Genomic DNA, 21,564 nt, shown 5'->3' with positions numbered 1-21,564 from the left:
TTAAGTAATTGATTAATAAACAACCAGTTAAAATTAATTAAATTAAATATTAATTATTTGTTGTCTTGTGCTATAGGGATATGTTCCTCTTTATGTCAATGCAACTGCAGGCACGACTGTGTATGGAGCTTTTGATCCGATACCTGAGATTGCAGATATATGTCACAAATATAACCTCTGGCTGCATGTTGATGTAAGTGCTGGGACACACTAGACAGACCAGACCTAGCTAGGTGAGGGAAAATAGTTTTCCTTTTGGGGAACTGGGGCTGTTTCCACCTCCACCCCCCAGTCTCTCCACATCCTCTCAGTCCCATGTTCTCCTCTGGTCCACAATCTGGCAATTCTGGACAAATGTCCAAACTTGCATCATAGACTGGTATTCTTCTTTAGATTTCTTTGGCCCCCTCCAGAGTTACTTGAAATTTTTTTTAGTTCATACCTAGCAACTTCTTCCATAGCAGCTTCTTTTGGGTAAACTGCTCCTAGATGGCCAAAAGAAAAATGAGAGAAGAGATAAAGGAAGTGACTACACATGCTTGGTTACCTGCTGTCAATGCAGCTGTCCATGACCTTTGCTTAGGAAGATTAATCTAGAAATACAACATGGAAATACATATGCTACTAAATGAGATTTTCCCCTTGAATTGTTCTGAAGAAGCTTAAAGAACAACAGAAAACCCTTTCAAATACATAACTATATTTCTTCTCTCCTCCCATTCCTCTCCCCTCTCCCCTCCTTTTTCTGTCTCCCTCTCTCTCTCTTTCCCTCCCCCCTCTCTCTTTCTCTGCCCCCCTCAGGGCTGTGCTGGTAAATATTTAACAATTATCTCACTTTTTAAAAAATGTACGATGACACACTTTAACATTTAATCTGCATTAACATTTTCCCATCACTTTCTTAAGTCTGTACAATCAACAAAACAACTAATAAATTCCTGATTTGTAGCATTTGTTGATTTTAGGGTATAAGTGCCCGTATATTGAAAAGTTAACAATCTGATTCCAACATATCTTTCTCATCCTCCTCTTTCTCTCTCCCCTTTCCCTTCTTCCTTCCTCTTCCCATTCTCACTCTAACTTTTAATTTTTTCTCTACTTTTTCTTTTTTTTTCTCAATATATCTTTCTACTATCTGTGTACCTGTCTCTATCTTATCTTTTTAACTCCTTATACCACTGTTTTTTCTTTTGTGAAGCAGATGACAAAACTTACTACAAATATGATTCCTTTCTGTCTCTCCCTGCTCTTTCCCTCATCCCTGCAGTATTTTTCACGGTTATCCCCAGGAAAACCTGGACATTTTGTGGCTTGCTACAAATTTCAGCAACCATACAGATATTATCTTGCCACATATCTAGGTCCTTTGAGATACATCTCATGCAGTAAAAGCTAGATAACAGCCACCTTCCACTCTGCAAAGCTCCCCCAAGTGATCCCTGACTCAAGCAGCAATCTAGGAGAGCCTTTGATCTTTATCTCATCTATACTCGATATCTTTGACCATCTGTGGTGTTACCACAGACTTTAACTAACCTGATCTCCCACCCTCCATCAATTAACTTTTATGCCTGGAACCTGGCCCTCAAAGAAATCATCTAAAAAATTTTGCAAAGATTAAAGCTTGAAGTTGTCGTTAGCTTCAGTGAGTTTATTTTGCCAGAGGAACTTCTGGATCTCATCTTGCATAAAAGCTCACGTGTTTAAGTAAAGAATGACCAACTAGCCTAGAAAAGAACTTGGAATCTTTATCCCTTTTCTTTCTCTGCTCTCACAGGCTGCTTGGGGAGGAGGTCTCCTCATGTCCAGAAAGCACCGTCACAAGCTCAATGGCATTGAAAGGTATGGGGCACAGTTTCCAGGAATTCTAATTCAGATTATCAGACCCGCATTGTGTGGACCTCTGATTCAGAGTGGCATCTCCTTTGATTGCTTTGCAGAATCAGTTATTTTTCTACTTAGCTGGGAAAAGCTCAGCTGCAGAGTTTGCAGTTTGCCATGTTCACCCACTAATTCATTTTCTTTCTCTGCCTCATGTTGCTGGCTGGCTCCTTTGAGATAGAAAGGGGAGGCAGGTTGAGAGAACATCACTTGCTCATTTATTACACCTTTTCTCCTTTCCAGTTCAAGGCCATTGGCAAAAAATAAAAAGCAACTTATATTCATAATCATAGTACTAGCCTCTCTGCTCCCTATAGTGACTTCTCTAGCTTAAAGCCATTTCTCCTGGTCATTTTTGTAAGTAAAGAGACACAATAAATAAGGATGGCCATTGAAAACACAAGTGAAAAACAAGGTTCCTCACAGAGAGGAGCCAATCCAGATGCAGTTTAGATTTCTCAAACAACTTCCATTGAAATTCAAGTTTTGAATCTGGAAAAACCTGAAACATATTTTGATTCCAGGAATTTTCTTCTTTAGTGTGAGTATACATACACACACATATATGTATATGTAAGTATACATGCTAACACAGGTATACATGTGTGGAGGTATATGTTCATACAAACACATAGATATTATATAGTATATGTGTGTATACTGAAGATCTAGACTATATATAAGATGTATATATACACATATGCATATAAACACATTCACTAAGAGAAATTTTTTGGAGTCACAATATTTTTCAGATTTTCTTAGATTTAAAAATTTAAATTGGGAATTTTTTGATGAATCAAAAAAATTCAAAAAACATTTAAGACCTATATATCTGCAAAGCATTGTGCTAGGGGCTAGAGCTGAAGAACAAAAATGAAAGAAATTATATTTTATTCTGGCTTCACAACATGCACAGCATAAGTATAAGTCCAAGAAAAATGAAAGGGGAATAGAATACTAACAACAGCAGGGTTCTTGGAAGCCTTCGTGGAGGAGGTGGCACCATAATTGAACTTTAAGAATTCTGAGAGATGGTAACAAAGAAAGATGGCATGCTAAGGATGGAGAATGGCTTGATCCAAAGCACAGGGGGGAAGTATGAGTTAGAGATAGATATAGGTATAGATAGATATATGTCAGACATATACATGTTTTATGTATACATGGATATATGTATGAATGCATATATATAAATTAATGTATTATAGATTATGCATTATATATTTTGGGGCAGGTAGATGGTACAATGGACCAAGAGACAGTCCTGGAGTCAAGAACACTTGAGTTCAAATCTGGCTTCTGATACTTATGTGACCCTGGACAAGTCGCTTAACTCTAATTGTCTTAGTTCTTCAACTGTAAAATGAGCTGGAGACAGAAATAGCAAACCAGTCCAGTATCTTTGGCAAGAAAATCCTACAGAGGATGAAGAGTTAGACACTCCTGAAATCATTGAATCCCCACACAGCAAAAAAAAAAAAAATTTACATTAGCTTATGTAACCTAAAGAAAATCAAACCTTGACTAGAGCATCTTATTTTCCATTAAGCAAAATTATATTGTTTATTTAGAATATTTGGGAAGTTCAGAAAAATTTATGACATTTTATAAGACAAATATTCCTTAAGAATAGGACAATCTGTTGTGCAAAGAACTGCACATTTGTAATGAACCTCAGGCCAACTCCTCTGCTCTAAGGCCCTTATGGCTTAAGCAGATTCTAAACTTTGACCCTTTTGGATGAGATGAAAATTCATTACTTGCAGTAAGTTTGTTTTCTTCGTTATAATTTTTGGAGGAAAGAATTAGTCAGGATTTCTATTTTTATTTATTCACATTCTACAGACACAAATATATCTATTGAATACTTTTCCCAATAAAAGATTTCTGTGACATAAAAAGTTAAGAATTCTGGATAAGGGACTTAGTGTTGGAAGGGCAAACAAACATTTCAAAGAAATCATTGACTATTGGGGACAGAATCTACCTGGTTCACCTGGAATTTTTTAATGTCTATGCATCATTGAAGCAAAATTGTTACTATTTCACTTAGGGATTGTTGCAAAATCATGTTTAAGATGCTTCTTAGTCACTTAATTGTTTTGGATAAAGTGATTAGGATATAAGAGCCCTCGACTATTAAACTATGGTCACAATGAAGATAGTAAAAGCATGATCATTTAGTATTTAAAATAACCTTGCTGATAGAAAATTTTAGAGTTGACTAGTCTATAGGCATTTTTAGGAATGTCTCCTCATACATCATCCCAATTAATTGCCCCTATTAAGAGGTATCTGGACCTGAAATCAAGGAAACCTCAGTGCAAATCCAGCTTCAAACACAAACTGTGTAACAAGGGCAAATCATTTAACAGAATTATTCCCTAGTTTTCTCATTTGTAAAGTGGGAATAATAAAAGCAACTACCCCTCAGAGTTATTGTAAGAATCAAATAAGATGATATTTATAAAGCACTATGTAGATTCTACCTATGATAGGGAGGTAGCCATATAGTTAGATCTATCACCAGCTCATTTTATGGATAAATACAAGAAGGAAACTTCTGAATCACTTTCCTGGGTATAAGTGGCAGTATTTTGCTTACTGCACTGACACTGGGTTTACAAGTCAAACATGCACGTTTACTTAATCAAACTAGGGTTGTATGTGAAGAGTATATCAGTTTATGAACAAGTAGTGATGACATGAGTATAATCTATTGTGCTCCATGATATGCATCTCCTCTTATAAATATCAATTTCTTCTTCTTCCAGAGCCAACTCAGTTACCTGGAACCCTCACAAGATGATGGGCGTTCTGTTACAATGCTCTGCCATTCTCGTGCGGGAAAAGGTTTGCTTTCTTTCAGCAAATGACTCTGAAGTACTAAAGGTTTTGGTAGCTGGAGATAAGGGAAAGAAAGTGATAGCTGCTGGCAACAAGGCTAGCAACTCTGTTTTTAGGTAGCCATAATACTGTCCTTCCCAGGTATGAATTTTTGAGGCTCCTGAACAAAAATCTGTCTGGGTATAATCAGACCAGGTTTTGTAGACATCAATATTCTATTATTAATAAATCCACAAGCATTTATTAAAAGTGTCTGCTCTGGGGTTGACATGGGAATACAACAAATATAAAATAGTCGTTGCTCTCAAAAGGCTTACATTCTAATGTGGGCGACAACATGTGTGTATGTATGGAGAGAGACAGAGAGACAAAGAGACAATGATAGACAGACAAAGAGAGAGACAGAGACAGAGATACAAAGAAATAAACAAAGTCAGAGAGATAGAGAGACAGAGATAGAGACAGAGACAGTGAAACAAAGAGACAGACAGACAGACAGACAGAGAGAGAAACAGAGAGAAACAGAGACAGTGAAATAAAGAGACAGAGAGAGACAGAGAAAGAGAGAGTGAGAGAGAGAAAGAGAGAGAGAGACAAAGACACACAAAGAGATAAACAAATAGACAAAAACAGAGACAGACAAAGAGATAGAAAGACAAAGAGTCAGAGGCAGAGACAGAGACAGTGAAACAGAGGGATAGAGACAGAGAGATAAACACAGAGATAGAGAGACCAAGAAAGAGATAGAGACAGAGAGACAAAGCCTGACCGAGAAAGGGATAGAGACAGAGAGAAAGAAAGAGAAAGACAGAAAGACAGAAATAAAGCTTTTATTAATTTTTTCATAGAAAATTTTAAAAGGGAGCACTTTTTGGTTTGTTTGAGTCTGCCAATGTTCCCACCTTGCCATTCAATGTATTATTTCTAGGGCACTGTCAAAAGTATTATCACCACCAACTAGCAGTGTTCCCATGAACTTCAGTGGGAGAGCCCAGAGTTATGGGAAAGGGTAGACAGGTAACCCCAAAGGCTATTTCTGATGGCAGTGCCTATAGTGGAAGAGGAAGAAATGGAAGTCAGGAAGCCATTATATTTCTCCCAAGAGTAACCTTCCCCCTAATGGGACAAATATAGGATAGCTTAGCAATATTAATAGGGGGAAAAATAAAAGCTGTATGTCATCTCAAGTCCCCTCTCCTTCAGGCAGCCAGTCATGCTTTAGAAAGTCATGAATACAATATGCAAACCCTTCTCTGTTTCCACCCTCAGGGCATACTCCAAGGATGCAATCAAATGTGTGCAGGTTACCTATTCCAGCAAGATAAGCAGTATGACATTTCCTATGACACTGGAGACAAGGCCATCCAATGTGGCCGCCATGTGGACATTTTCAAGTTTTGGTTGATGTGGAAAGCTAAGGTAAACAAGGAGAGAATATAGGAAATGGGATAGAAATGCTTTCCCTTCCTATTTTCTGAGCATATAATAGTAACAGAAGCTAGGGAAGGTAACCTTGGAGTCACTCACCTGTCATTAACATATATCATAGATAGTTGCCAAAGTGGATAATCCATAAAATGGTGACTGCCAGCCATTATGAAGGATACAAATTTTGGCAGTTTTGAACCCCACAGTCTTGTTAGTTAACCCCAAATCAGCTCTTCTGAGAGTTCATCGACAAACATGTGGCACTTCTGCTTAATTTTTAAAGCTTCATGCTTGTCTAGATTGACTAATTTGTCAGTACTTGGACCCAATGTTTAAGACTCCTGCTAAGCCAGGGAATGCACAAAGACTCTCTCACACCTGCCTGTCTATCAAAGGAAAGGTATGACAGTAGTGAGAAAAGTTGCTTGGGGGGGGGGAGAGGGCAGGAAGGGATGTTTGGTCAGGGTTCACTTAATAGTTTCAAATAAGAGGGACATATGTCATGTTCCAAAGCAGACAAGACTCCAGACTGAAAGCACTGGGCAGTAAAACTTAGTTCAGGTGGGAGGTTGGACTAACTGATTTCTGGGGTTCCTCCCAACTCTAAGATTCAATAATCTTAATGCATAAATGGGGAGATGATCCATTCTTATTAATATCTCTCTCCCTTTGAAAACAGGGCACAGTGGGATTTGAAAATCAGGTCAACAAGTGCCTGGATTTGGCAGAGTATCTATATGCCAAAATTAAAAACAGAGAAGAATTTGAAATGGTTTTTGATGGTGAGGTAAGTCATCATAGTCTATCCTAATTATAGCATATGTTGAAGGCTTTTGTTTTATTGAGTGTTTCCATTAGTGGCGATTATGAGGCCATATTTGTTCGGAATGACAAGTATTGCACTCCAAACAGTATTTTATGTTTTCATTATTGTTCTTTGGCTCAAAAAAATACTACTATCCAAGACATTTTGGAATGTATTTTTTGAATGTTTTTGACCCAGAATTCATATTGGAAATAGCATCATTAGACACACTAGCACATTCACAATTTTTTTTGTAGAGTTGTGTTCAGTGAATACTTAGTCTGGCTTCTCTATCTTTGGGAAAGAGTGCATAGACACCATTTAGGACAGCTGTGAAACTGACCTATTTCCCTATTCTTCAAGGGCTCTGGGAAAAGCCAGCTGATATCTTTCCTTGCTAGTAGTAATCATCCCTGCTAATCTCTACAATCAGAAATTCTTCTCTAACTAAAATCCTCACTCCTGCAGAACAAATCTATTTTTTTCATCTTCTTTTCCTTAGGAGATTATCTTCTGAAATTAACCCTTTACAAACCTTTTATTTTTTTTTTAGTTTTAAATTTGGGGCCATCTTTTTTTTTTTCTTGGCATATATCTTTATTTCTAAATATATCCCTCTCCCTCCTATAAAGTAACAAAGACTAACAAGAACCATAGTTCAGCAAAACTGACACACTGAATGAGTCTAGCAAAATATACATAGTCCCTGACTTCTACAAAGAAAGGAGGAAGGGGCATCTTCTCTTCTTACTTTGGGGCAAACCTCAGTTATTATAATTTATATTAATTCTTAAAATATTTTCAAATAATTCAGGGAATAAGTATGAGCTTTATCTCTCTCCAAAACAAATTCTCAAAGAGATAACAGTTTAATAATCATTTAACCCCATCTTCTAGAGATAAAGCACATGACTCTGTCAAGTTGCCATTGACATATTGAACTTCTTTTAATGCTATTCTACAATCTGGATGAGATTTGAACAAGATTTCTTTTACCTAATTCCTCTAACAGATTTTATTATAGGCAGACATTTTGCTGGTCATTTTGTCTTTAGGACCTTGTTGAGGAAGTTGCTTTGACTTCACATTAGCAAATATTAAGAACTATGAGAGGAATTAAATAAAGACATCTCGTTCAAATATCATCCAGATTGTAAAATAAAACAAAATAAGCACAGACTTATCTGTAAGATTGTTGACTACTTATTATAGTATCATAGAACCAGAAAGGCCTTCAAAAAGTGGATTGGTTTTAATGTTCTTTACCCAAAGAGTTGCCTTCTCTCTCCATAAAATATTTAAAGTATTTATCCCCTGAAGCAATTGGGGTTAAGTGACTTGTCCAGGGTCTCACAACTAGGAAGTGTTAAGTGTCTAAGACCAGATTTGAATTCGGGTCCTCCTGAATTCAGGGCTGGTGCTCTATCTACTGTGCACCTAGCTGTCCCTTCCATAAAATATTTTTAAGGCAATTACACAAACTCTCTTTGTAATGCCTTCCCTATTTTCCATGAGTTCTTTTTCATCTAGCTTGACCTCTAATAGAATCACGACTTCAAGCCTCCCTTATTTTATTGTGCTTCTAGAGTTTGTTATTTCTGCCAAATCTTGGGGGACGAATAGGTGTTGTTAACCTGATGAAATGATAGGGAAATGAGTTCTCTTGGGAGAGGATGCTGGCTTAAGGCAGGATCTTGGGAAGAATTTACTTGCTTATAGTACTTGTTCTTAGAATGCTCTAATTACAACTTGGTCATATGACCTGTTAACTATACTCCTATCAATATCCCAGTTTTGTATGTCTTTCCCAGCATTGCACTTTCTCCCCCCCTCCCATTTACTCCTAATTTATCATATTTTTTCAACTGAGTTGTAAAGCTATATATATATACATATATACAAATAGATAGATAGATAGATAGATAGATAGATGAAACACATTTCACTGGGGAGGAAGTAGAGTTGTCTATGAGATTTGCTTTAGTGTCCATGATCCAGCTCTCCCCTTTTGTACATGAGTAATAAAAATGCCTTGGCTAATCCAGAAAAAGTCAGACTATTGAATTTATTTTTTAAGGATCTTATTTGTCACTGGATTGATTTGGGTACTGTCAAAAATTCTACCACCTATATACAAATATATGTAAAAATTGTATGTATTGTCTATATATGTATATGTTGTCTATACATGTTGTCCATATATAGTCTCTCACTGTGCCACACCTTTGATTACATTGCATATCAAATCATGTGCCCAAATATATAGAAGTTGATTGTATATACTTCATTATAACTCAGAATGTTTATTGGGGATGTTGTACATGTCATCTGATATTAGCTGTAAAATGAAGCTTTACTATAGCCCTGTAAAAAGAATAAGATAAAATTAACTTTAATCTAAATGTAGATCATCATCATACTGATTAAAATTTGAAATGTATTAAAATTAGATCAGTTTCTAGTAAATGAAAATTTCACAACCAAATACCATTAAGAAATAAGTATTTATCTAAAAGACATTTTTAAAAAAAACCTTATCTATAAAATGTCCAAGAATATTTAGAACTTTGGTTAGCCAAAGATCACAAAGCTTATAGTTTAAGCTCTTAAATCTCTTAAAATATTTTACAAGTTATTTGCATTTTATACACCATAGTCATTTCCTAACAAACCACCTCCTCCATAGAGTCCTCCTTAATAATTAAGAAATGAAGCTAAGAAAAACCAACAAACAGAATGGATACAGCATTCCATGCCTCTAGTCCGCCATCTTACTCCCAAGAGGAGAAAAATGTTTCATCATCTGTCCTTTGGAACTAAAATTGGTCATGGCATTTAATATGAATTTTGATAGTGTTGTGTTAATTTTAAATAAATTTAATTATTGTAATCTTTGTGCATGTTATTTTCCTGGCTCTGCTTTCTACCCTATGTATCAACTCATACAAGTCTTTGCAGATTACTCTAAATTCCTTATAGTTGTTGTTTTCTATAGAGCAATAATATTCAATTATATCCACAAACCACGGTTTGTTCAGTCATTCTCTCATTCTGTGGGCTTGTTTTCTTGTTGTTCAGAGGTTTTTTGGTTTTTACTGATATAAGAAGTGATGTTGTGACAATTTTGACATAAATATGATTATTATTTTTGAATCAAAGTGTATAAATAGTTTTAAAAGTTTTCTTAAATAATTTCAAATTGATTTCTATAATGGTTAGACCAATTCACTGTTCCACCAAGAGTGTATTCCTGTTTCTGATTTATAAGGGTTCCTCCAATATTGGCTATGCAACAGGGGTGCATAAGTCATCAACTTTACTTCTAAGTCACCTCCTTGGCTACCCTTCACTCATTTCCATATCTTATCTCACCATGATATTGACAGCAAGGAGAACTGACAGTGTGGGAGAGGACAGACAAAATATGACAAAAAGACAAGAAGCATATTTTTATATTTTCTAATAAGTTAATAATATTATAATATTTTAATCTATTTCCTAATCAACTATTTTCAGAGCCTTCACTCAGGTTCATCAAATATTATTTATTTAATAAACTATAGAAACATTTTTTCCATAGTAATTACTTAAAACTATATAGTAAATCATGTAGTCTCCTGGAATTAAATAAATATTAAGAATACTAAATCTTCATAATTAATAATATAGGTTATTAACAATGAATTCAATAATAAAACAAAGACATAAATAGCCAATTATTGTGTTTAGCGCAACCAGAGTCAATTTACATCCTCACTGATGACAAATGACCTTACTTCTGAGAGCACAATCCATACCATTTAGCATACTTCAAATAACAAATCTCTTCAAAAGAATCTTTTTTATCCTTTTTGTAAGGCAATGTTTACAATAGTTTCATAAAAAAAAAAAAAGGTTGTCTCTATCATCCTTCTCCTTGGGCTCTCTTAGTCTTTCTCTAGATGTGACAGAAAAGTAGCATTTTAAGCTTTTATCAAGTCTTCATCCTTGAGTATACTTCCATGCTGACTTCATAAAGTGTTTTTAAAAGTGATATTTCCTCATAAAATAATAGTTAAGACAGTTATCTCAAGAAATAATTTGCCCCTCACTTTTTTTAGTCTTCAGCACAATTTCTCATCAATTCTCTTAGCTCAAAGTTAAACTCACACATAGTTCCTCACTCAACAGAGTGAAGCCCCTATTTTAATTGTAGTTACCATTGTAACTTGCACATATTATATATGTATGTGTGTGTGTGTGTGTGTGTGTGTGTGTGTAGTTATTCTTATTTTTAAAGAGACAGTAACAGCTTCTATAATCCATGTTAGACAGGTTTTTGAAACGGGATAAAACTGTCTCTTTTATTTTCTTTGCCAGTTTGATGGATATGATTTAAAAACTCAAAGTTGTACTTGCATTTGTATTGCTATCATTTTGGAGCATTATTTTATATGCTTGTTATTGGTTATTCTTATTTTGGCCACTTACTTATTGGGGAATAACTCTTAATAAAATATGTTTTATTCATAGGAGAATCCATCAGACCATCATTCACAGGCTTTTTTAGCCAATTCCTTAGAACTACTAGATTAGAAAGAAGAGGAAAAACTTTAGAAGGCAGTCTCATTGACAGCAAGGAGAATGTGAGAGAGGACAGACAAACTGTGACAAACAAAAAGACAAGAACTCAAGTAATTATGTGGCCATGAAATAAAGGCTAAAAAACCCCAAATACTCCAGTGGTTCCTGAGGACATCACTGTATTAAAACACAACATAAAAAATTCATGCTCATAAATAGGACTCTGAGTGAGAGGAATACTAGAGTCAACTTGAATTGTCAAGAAAGTCAATTGTTAAATTTTTAGTGTGAATATTTACACATCAGAAATGAATAAACTTATTGTTTTATTGATTATCTAGACTTAATGTGATGGGAAAATGCAGGTTAAGCTTAAAAGTGAATCATGTGTACTCTTTTTTTTTTTGGAAAGCAACTTGTCTAATATTTACCATCACACTCCTGTTCTAAGTCATAAAGAAGAAAAATTCAATTATGTTCATTCTAAATAAACTGAAATCTACAAATATTTATTGATTACCTACTTTGTAATGGGATCTAAAGAGCAAGGAAGTATACCATATTGTTAAAAAAAAATTTTTCAAGAAATCTAAGTGCATACATTGTATCATATATAGGTTTTAAATGTAATTACTTGAAGAGAGAGCTTTCAGTTATGTGAGAAATTCTCATGTGTGGAATAACTCATTCCCTGGTGATGAACAATAATATCACATGCTACTCTACTTTGTACAGCAGCAACATTTGTTCAAACACATCATGCCATTGGAAATCTGAAAGCTTTATCTTGTTGACTGATCCTTCCATTTCATATATGACTTTGAGTACGAATTTGGGGTTAGAGAAAACCTTTCCTTGGGTTTTCACATCGTTGTTTTTGCCTCCACAGCCTGAGCACACAAATGTTTGCTTCTGGTACATTCCACAAAGCCTCAGGGGTGTTCCAGACAGCGATGAAAGAAGAGAAAAACTTCACAAGGTATGGGATACAAACAATCCATCATCTATCCTGCATTCTGTCTAACAGATTACAGTTAGCTTGTTCTCATATGATGGTTCTACTTATCTAGATCAAAGATTTTTGAATAGCTCAGGGTTTTCTTCTTTGAGCTATCCTTGTCAATTTTGTTTTAAAGTCAACTCAATTATGTCACTTTAGTAAATTATCTCAGTGTTCATGGGAGCCCCCTTGGAACATAGCCAAGATTCGAATGAACATCCTTAGACAATGGCAGAGTCCAGGCTAGTACAGTAAAGACCAGAGCTCTTCACAACTAATTGATCACCACTCTGGAGCTGCTTATCCATCTAGGAACATACATTTAATACAAAGTACGAAATGAGCTAGGTGGTTCAGTGGTTAGAGTACTGAGCTTGGAAGACCTCAGACACTTACAGCTGTGTGACCCTAGGCAAATCACTTAATCCTCAGGTTCCTCATCTATAAAATGAACTGGAGAAAGAAATGGTAACCCCTCTAGTCTCTTTGCCAAGAAAACTCCAAATGTGGTCACAAAAAGTTGGGATGGATTAAAAAAAGATTAAACAACAGCAACAAAAGGGAATGAGATGAAAGATTTGATGGAAACTTTGCTAAGTGGTTAAACTTTCAGTTATTTGTCAAAAAAAAATTGAATAACTACTTGAGGACATTGTTTGAACCTATAAATACAAGTGCAAAGCAAATAATCCAGCCCTCCATTCAGACAGTTTCTATGGCAGACTAGGAATTTTTGATGGATTAAATCTGCTCCTCAGGGTGATGAAATATCTTTTATATTAATAATAATTTTCTTTCTAATGGATTGCTTTTGTTATCATAGAGTCTCTCAATTTTGAGGCAGTTGAAGAGCTTTAAATAATAGTGAAGCAACTAATTGAAATTTAAAGGGGAGTGTCTAAGACTAAAACCCAGAGCGCAAATGACTGTTTTGAACTTTACCTCAAAAATCTACTGAGTCCTGACAAGTTTTTCTCTCCCTGTATCTCTTTCCTTTCCATCCCTTCTTCTTCCTCTTTGTCTCTTTCAAATATATATATATATATATATGTGTGTGTGTGTGTATGAACACACATATAGACATATAGATGTTTACATATATAACTATATATGTCTGACCCTTCTTTTCTCTCTCTTATCTCTTTCCTTCATTTGCTTCTATTCTTTCTATATCTTTCTCTTTATCTGTCCCTTCCTTTCCCTCAATCTCTTTTTCTCATTCTCATTTTCTTCTTTCTTCTTTCCTATATGTCTTTTCTCTTTATCTTCTTTGCTCATTTCACTTTCTTCCCCTCACTATTTCCTTCCTCTTCTCTTATATTTCTTCCATTTTCATTTTTTCCCTGCATTTAACAAACCACAATCTAAAACTAAAGTACTTTTTTAGTATTTGTTGGGTTCAGTGAACAAAGTTTTATGTTCACTCTTTTTAATTTAAATGATAGGAGTTGAAGTGTTTTTATTTTTTTAAAGAAAACATTCAAAACAAATTAAATTACTTTTTTATATAGCCATGAATTGGTTTTTTGTAGGTAAATGGCCCTTGAGAAGATTTTATGTATATTTTCACCCCTTGTCTACATGGTGTCATAACCAGTATTCAGTTCAGTGAAGCACTGCATTAAACCAACCATTATTACTGAAAACAAAAACAAACAAAATCAAATATTAAAACTAACTGGAATTTTTTGCTTCTGAACCCACTATTTGGCATTTGATAGTCCCATCTTCAAAGTACAAAGGCCTTGGAGAGCAGTAAAGTCAGGGTCTGTTAAACTTAAAATGCCATAGAATAGCCTTTTAAAGACTATATTTTTATACCAAGAATATCCATGGGTCATGCCTTGAGGTAAGCAAGAATAGGGAAAGTCAGTCTCAAGGTCTGAATTCCTAAAGTGTTTAAACAAAGCAGATTATAGATTATCCTTCAATGTCACTTCTGGGATGAAGCAAACTCCAGTGGGATCATTGGCCTGTGACCAGGGAAGAAAAAATTTGCAGAATTTTGACAGAATTTGACATAATTTTAAAAAAGAAGAGATGGATGAAAAGATGGAAAAAGAAGAAAAGAATGTGGTTTCTGATGAAAAGTAGTTGAGTTCCACTGACAAATCCTTTATTATAGGACTTGAATATATGTCTTATTCTTTCCAAATTTGCTCTAAAACTATGATCAGCTCTATAAAATCAGCTCTAAAACTATGATCATTCAGCAGATTCTTTTTTTTAAACCATAACAAAATGACTAACTGTTCCATCTCTGTCTTTTGAACTCATGGTATGTGTCTGCTGAAGCATTCATGGTTTAAAAAAATAAGACTTTTCTGGAGATCAACAACAGTATATAGGGATGGGGCCAGTTTTCTTGGGGTTTCTAAAAGCTAGGGCTCTTTATGAAGAAAGACAGAGAAGGAAAAGGAGGAGGGAGAGAAGGAAGAAAAGGAGGAGGAGGAAAGAAGAAGGAAGAAGAATCAAATTAGACAGAGACTTCTACCACCACTGTGCTGACAGAGTTAAATCTTTGTCACCAGCTTTATAGATGCTGCTGTTACAATCCAATATCATCATTCTAACAAAGAGAAAGGTTCTGTTTCTTAAATAACTATTGTTCCCCATCCTACCTCCCTAACTACCAACATATTCTCTCTCTCTCTGTCTCTCTCTGTCTCTCTCTCTGTCTCTCTCTCTGTCTCTCTCTGTCTCTCTCTGTCTCTCTCTCTCTCTCTCTCTCTCTCTCTCTCTCTCTCTCTCTCTGTCTCTTTCCCCCTCCGTTGCTATCTCCCTTTCTCACTCCCTTTCTCTGTCAATACATTCAGTCTTCATATATTCCCCCAATTATTTTCACAAACTCCAAGACAATGAGCAAAACTTCATTTCATACCTAGAACAGAACAACTGTGGCTTTATCCAGCACAGAGTTAGAAGGCACTGATTGTATTTGCCAAAATTAAGTATTGTAACTCAGCAAGAATAATTGAAAAGGAAACTATCAAATAGTTGCACCACATCCTGCACTGTCAGTCTCCTCCTGCTTCAGTCTCCTCCTGCTGAGATCTCTCCACAACAGTGGGCCATTGTCAACCCCATTCAATATTGGACATCTTTCTTGCCATTAATAATGGATATGAAAATTTCATATTGCCTCTGTAGAGACTTTCCAGATAATGCTCTATTTCATCCCTCAAAAGCATATGACATAAGAATCCACTTCCTTCTTGTGTTTATCCAATCACTGTCCTTGTTTTATAGTTGAGAAATAATGATTAGCTAACTAATAAAATAATGATATAACTAATATTTATATAACACTTTAGAGTTTTCAGAGTATTTTACATGTTATTATTTCATTTGAATTTCATCACAACACTGTGAGGTAGGTATCATTTTTATCTTCATTTCACAGATGAGGAAAATGAGGTTTAGAGCTGTGGCTTTCTGGAGATCACTCTAAGAGCCTAAGGTAGAATTTGAATATAGGTCTCCCTGACTCCAAATCCAAAGCTTTATGTACCTGCCACACAACACTGCCAACCAATAAGTAGTGAGATACGTTTTTGGGGAGAGGCTGGCACAGAAAAAGATCAGCAATGTGGCTTTTGTCAAGCTCTAATTGGCTAAGTTGAACATGGCTAGCTGGAACACATTTTGGGAAGTATTTCAGAGCTATATTTAAATAACTGCTGTTGGCTCTGCTGTGTGAGCCTGTATAGTTGCCCTTTTTCAACAGACACTGTTAGAATTGGCTCTGATAATATACTGGTCCCTTAAACTCATGAAGTCTACTTTTAAACAGAATATCCCAAAAAAAGATCTCTTATCCCATGGGAGAAAATAGAGGCATCCATAGAGCACGGGCCAAATATCATAGTGCACCTGGCCCATATTTTATGCATGTCTATGGTAGTATAATACATTGCTATTCTGTTAGGATATTGTCCAAGGATTTGGTTACTGTTAAATACAAATCTTCCTAATTCTATCCATTATGACATACTGCCTCTTCCACAGCACATCAGCCACTATAAAATAGGAATTTTCAACATTTTCCTTTTTTTATTCTTGCCCATGTTAAAAAAAAATAGTAAAGGTGTTTTTAGCCAATTTGTTCTTTCTAAATTCCCCACTATAGCCCAAATGCATTGAATTATGTATTATTGTTATTTACTGTTATTATTAATAACAATATCTGTTAGCTGTTACAAAGCACTGTATGTATATGTATACAAACTCATTTGAAAAACATCCTTAAAGGAGGTCAGAGGAAGACACGGACTAGTAGGATGGCTTAGAAACTAATTAAGTTGATTTTATTATGTGATTTTTATTTTTTTCACTCAATAGTCTTGTTTTTCCAATTAGATGTAAAATAGTTTTCAACATTCTTTTTGATAAAATTTTGAATTTCAAATTTTTTTTCTTCCTCCTCCCCAAGACAGAAAGCAATGTGATATATATTATACATATATAATCATTTTAACACATTTCCATATTAGTCATGTTGTGAGAGAAAAATCACAACAAAAGGGAAAAACCCAGAGAAAAAAAATTAAAATGTATGCTTTGATCTGCATTTATTCTCCATAGTTCTCTCTGTGGATGCAGATGGCATTTTCAATCTCTCATCTACTGGAATTGTCTTGTGTCTGTATTTCTGAGAAGAGCTAAGTCTATCTTAGCTGATCATCACACAATGTTCTTCTGGTTCTACTCATTTCACTCAGCATCAGTTCACACTATATGATTTTTTAAAACAAAAGCTATATTTATAAAGATTTTCAATTTCATAAATAAACCTCATTTTCTGTTCTTCAAATATGGAAAGTTTGTGTGTTAGATAGAAACATAGGATGATAGATTAACAACTGAAAGGCACCTCAGACATCAATTTAATTTGACCCCTCCCATAGTCAAGATAAGAATAATAAAAAATAAAAATGATTTTAAAATGAACAGAAAAGAGAAGTTAAAGTTGTTGTTTTGTGTTCTCTATCACAAGGTGGCACCGAAGATCAAAGCTCTGATGATGGAATCTGGAACAACTATGGTTGGATATCAGCCTCAGGGAGACAAAGCCAACTTCTTCCGGATGGTCATCTCAAATCCAGCAGCCACCAAGTCTGACATCGACTTCCTCATTGAGGAAATAGAAAGATTGGGGCAGGATCTGTAATAACAATTGGCAAATCCTTTCTTGCTTTCATGAGCTGTTTTCCAGAATTGGCTGCTTAACACCCAGTTCTACAGAACACATTTCATGGAAGTTTCCTTTCTAAATGTTCCATTCTCCTATGGCACTCTAGAACAAATCCTTATAAGTTGCTGATAACCTATAGGCCATTTTACTGAGGGAAAAAAATATATTATTGTGATATGTACTGCTAAATCTTATTTAAGCCTGTTTGTTGTAGTTAGCAAGAAACTAATAGGTCTTAAAAGAAGTTGCAGATGAAAAACTCTTTACAGTATATATGTACAGTTATATATAATTATACATATGTATAGTGAGTAGGACCTTAGTAATAAGCAGCATGTTTTCCACTTTCAGAGAGCCAATTCTTCCTTCCACAGTTACTGAGAAGGGGATAACGTGCTGCAAACCAGCTTGCTAAATGAAAACAGGAAAGATTTTATAAAACTGTAGTTCTGTAGATACAAAGGAAATTATGACTTAGCAGGATTTAATCTTACCCTCAGTTAGTCTCTCTAGCCTGACATAATGAATTAGGAAAATTCAGAGCTATAACTAAGGACGAGCAAGAGAGGCTTTGTCCAGGATGCTAACATTTACAGGGCATTGACAGAACTTGTTTTCCTTCATCAGGAAGAAACAATTGAACTTAGCACTTACTTAGGAAAAATAGTCAAAATAGGAAGCTGTCAGATGACAGTAGCTCCCTCCCCCAGTTGGCCTGAATCCCATGTAAGCTTCTTTCAAGACACATTATACTCCATTCCCAGGTGATGACCTCAGCAGCAGCAGCTTCTAGATGTCCTGGGGTGTCTCCTCCCAAGGGATCTTGTGTCTTGAGATCTAAGCTCTTTCTCCAAGGGAGGTCTTCCTCCCACTAACCCCACCTGCCCCAGATGAATTTGTCTTACTGCTTGCTCCAAGAATAGGCAGCTTGTGGTGCTTGCCCTGAGTTCCAGAACTGCTAGTTTACAGCTCTAGGATAGTCACCATCTGTTGCCCAAATAGTTACTCCCTCTCCATTAGTGTCATAGTAGGGGACAGTAGTAGCACAGTCCTTGTTAACAGGTATATTCTTGCTGTATTTTTAGAGATTACTTTGTGTAGATTGTGTATATTATTGTTAAATGACTTTGTGGCAGAAAAAAGGAACATATGTAATGGTTTCAATAACTGTTCAATTGTAGGTATATGAAATATTTGCTTTATTTATATGCAGAGATTTACCATGCTAAGAGGTGTCTTGTATTTTCTTCCATTTGTAATGTATCTTATTTATATTTTATTGATGTAAGTTTGAAATAATGTTTATGGTATTTTAGTGTCGTGAGCCAAAGAGAAAAGAGTAAAATTTAGTGAAATTTGCATTTCTATTAGAGTGCCCTTAAAAGTAATCACTTAAGGATCATTTTCCTGTCTGTAAAAGGAATTCTGATACTGTACATAGAGTTGAGTATATTGAAATCCCTTTACTTCCATAGAATCTGCACCTTTGTTACCCCTTACTGTTTGGCTGTGTGTCCAGTTTTCCGAATGCTTTTCTAGTAAATCCTGGCTAACAACCAGGCCCTTGTACCTTTGTGGTAGATCAGGACCAAGCTCTGTGACTAGTTTAGATAAATTCTATGGCATCATTTCTGAAGATCCTTATGGATCCTAGGAGAGCACTGACCAGGCTCACCACTGTTTTGCAGAAAGAACATTTTAGAGTATATATGAGAAAAATGAATAAATAAAAATGTTCTCTTTGGAGAACTTGAATAGAGTGGTTTGCCAGTTTATCTTTTTTAATTGAGAGAGATGTTTCCAATTACAGTCACCTGGGACACCTACAGATCATTCAGTTCTCATTAGCCAACTGACTATGTGGCTAATTGCCTGCATTTTACCTTCTTGATTAATCTAAATCTCTATTCAATGTCAAAGCAAAGTCCCACAACCAACTAGGAGCTACAAAATTTTATTGTGGCCAGTCACTAACATTTGCTGATTTCAATGTCTTGGAAAGGTTTTGCTCTCTTATCTCCTTTTCTGTTTTCCAGTTTGAGTCTTCATTTCTTGGTGATTCTATGAAAGTTAGAAGCACAGAATGAAACAATTTGTCCTGCCCAGCTTGGGTTGGTGATTTTAGTTTGCATGAATAACTTTCTTTCAAGAAATAATGACATGATTGTGAAGGGGTCCAGAAAAATAATAAATAAGGCTTTTGTGCAGAAGGGTTTTAAAAAGGAAATGAATTGCCCTATTGCTTTGCTCACCATTACTGCACCTTTCCAGTCTAAAATATTCCTCCTTTATGTATAATGTATTATGTCTTCTCATATGAGACTATGTCCTTAAGGGCAGGAACTTTCTTTTTTATATACCTGTATGCCACGCTTAGCAAAATGCTTGGCACATAGCAAGTGATTAATGAATTTTTTTTGTTCATCCATTCATGTTTAATTAAAGAAGAACCCCTGAAGTTTTCATTCTATTTAAGGTGTGCTAAGGAACCACTACATTTTTTTTAAACAGAAAGAACTTTGGATTCTTTGGATATAGTTTTGCCTTTTAATGTTATAATCTTATTAATTTTTTAATTATGGGAAGCAAATTGCATCATAATGCCCTCTAGACAACACCAAAATGTCCACATATAATTCCTGTAAGTAAAATCAGCTTAGATAATGTTAGAGCAATTCTCTTCCAATTCCTTTCTTCTCCTGAGGGTAACCCTAAGAACAGAACAAACAAACAAAAAGACAAAAAAAATCCTTGCTATCTTGGTTTTAAGGCCTTAGGGATAAACAGACAAAAGAAGAATAAAGTACAAGATGGGGCAGTTATTTGAGGAAATAAAGGGTCCATTACAGCCTAATACCAGACAGAACTAGTTAGACTGTAGTTCCAGACTCAAAAGAGAAAAATAACTTGTCCTCCTTGGCTAATATTTTCACTGGTTCAGAGGTGAACCATTTCTGGTTTCCTCAGAGAGAAAATAAAATGTTCTAGTGGGAGAGAGAAGGAGAAAAGTGACTTCTTTAATTAAGTAAGTTATTTTAAATGTCTTCCCCAAACAAGAAACTTTCTTTTTGTGTTTTAATTTGTAACTAACTAACCTAATAAGCCCTTAAATTGAACTGTTTCCCTTGTATCAATGAATTGAACCTAGTAATAAACTTGTGGTTGTTCAGTCATGTTCTTCTCTTCATGACCCCATTGACCATAATACACCAGGTCATTCAATCCTCCATTGTTCTTGAAGTCTGTCCAAGTTCATGTTCATTGTTTCTATGACATCATCTATCCATCTCATCCTCTGCTATTCCTTTTTCCTTTTGCCTTCAATCATTCCCAACCAACATCAGAGTCTCGAGATGTGACCAAAATATTTAAGCTTCAGTTATAGAATTTGACCTTTTAGTGAATAATCTGAATTAATTTAAGTATTGACTGATTTGATCTCCTTGCTATTCAAGGTATTCTCAAAAATCTTCACCAACATCACAATTCAAAAACATGAGTTCTGTGGTGTTCCTTATAGTCCAACCTTTGAATAATATTATATTATTATTATATCAGTATTATAATAGTATAATGCCCAGTAGCATTACTACTGGAAAAAAACCACAGGTTATTTCTGTTTTTCCTCAAAAGCCCAGATGAAGTGCTACTTTCTTTAGGAAGGCTTCTCTATGAACTTTTCCCTCCATTCCAGTCTTTCACTTTTTAAAATTTGATTTCTTCCTCTTATATACTTAGCATATTTTCATTTGTATTATAATTATTTGTATGCATACATTAATCTCTTACTAGATTAGAGCTCCTTGTGAATAGAGAAAATGAAAATTTTCTCACTGTAATCTC

At 35.2% G+C, this 21,564-nt stretch overlaps 1 protein-coding gene across 2 annotated transcripts in view; it reads left to right on the top strand.

The window, feature by feature from the left end:
* GAD1 (glutamate decarboxylase 1) overlaps positions 1-20,890 on the top strand; it is a 55,841-nt gene extending 34,951 nt beyond the window's left edge. For both annotated transcript variants that reach the window (XM_074303150.1, XM_074303151.1), the window contains exons 11-17: positions 77-193; positions 1,778-1,842; positions 4,659-4,737; positions 6,001-6,150; positions 6,839-6,946; positions 12,417-12,506; positions 17,524-20,890. In XM_074303150.1, coding sequence (XP_074159251.1) covers positions 77-193; positions 1,778-1,842; positions 4,659-4,737; positions 6,001-6,150; positions 6,839-6,946; positions 12,417-12,506; positions 17,524-17,697 — 783 coding nt within the window. In that variant the 3' untranslated portion in view covers positions 17,698-20,890. The remainder of the gene's footprint in view (positions 1-76; positions 194-1,777; positions 1,843-4,658; positions 4,738-6,000; positions 6,151-6,838; positions 6,947-12,416; positions 12,507-17,523) is intronic.
* The last annotated feature ends 674 nt before the right edge of the window (positions 20,891-21,564 follow it).

This window comes from Sminthopsis crassicaudata, chromosome 3, assembly GCF_048593235.1.
Source record: "Sminthopsis crassicaudata isolate SCR6 chromosome 3, ASM4859323v1, whole genome shotgun sequence".
NCBI classification, from domain to species: Eukaryota; Metazoa; Chordata; class Mammalia; order Dasyuromorphia; family Dasyuridae; genus Sminthopsis; species Sminthopsis crassicaudata.
Note: the sequence above shows the minus strand (reverse complement) of the source record. Positions and strands in the feature narration are given on the sequence as shown.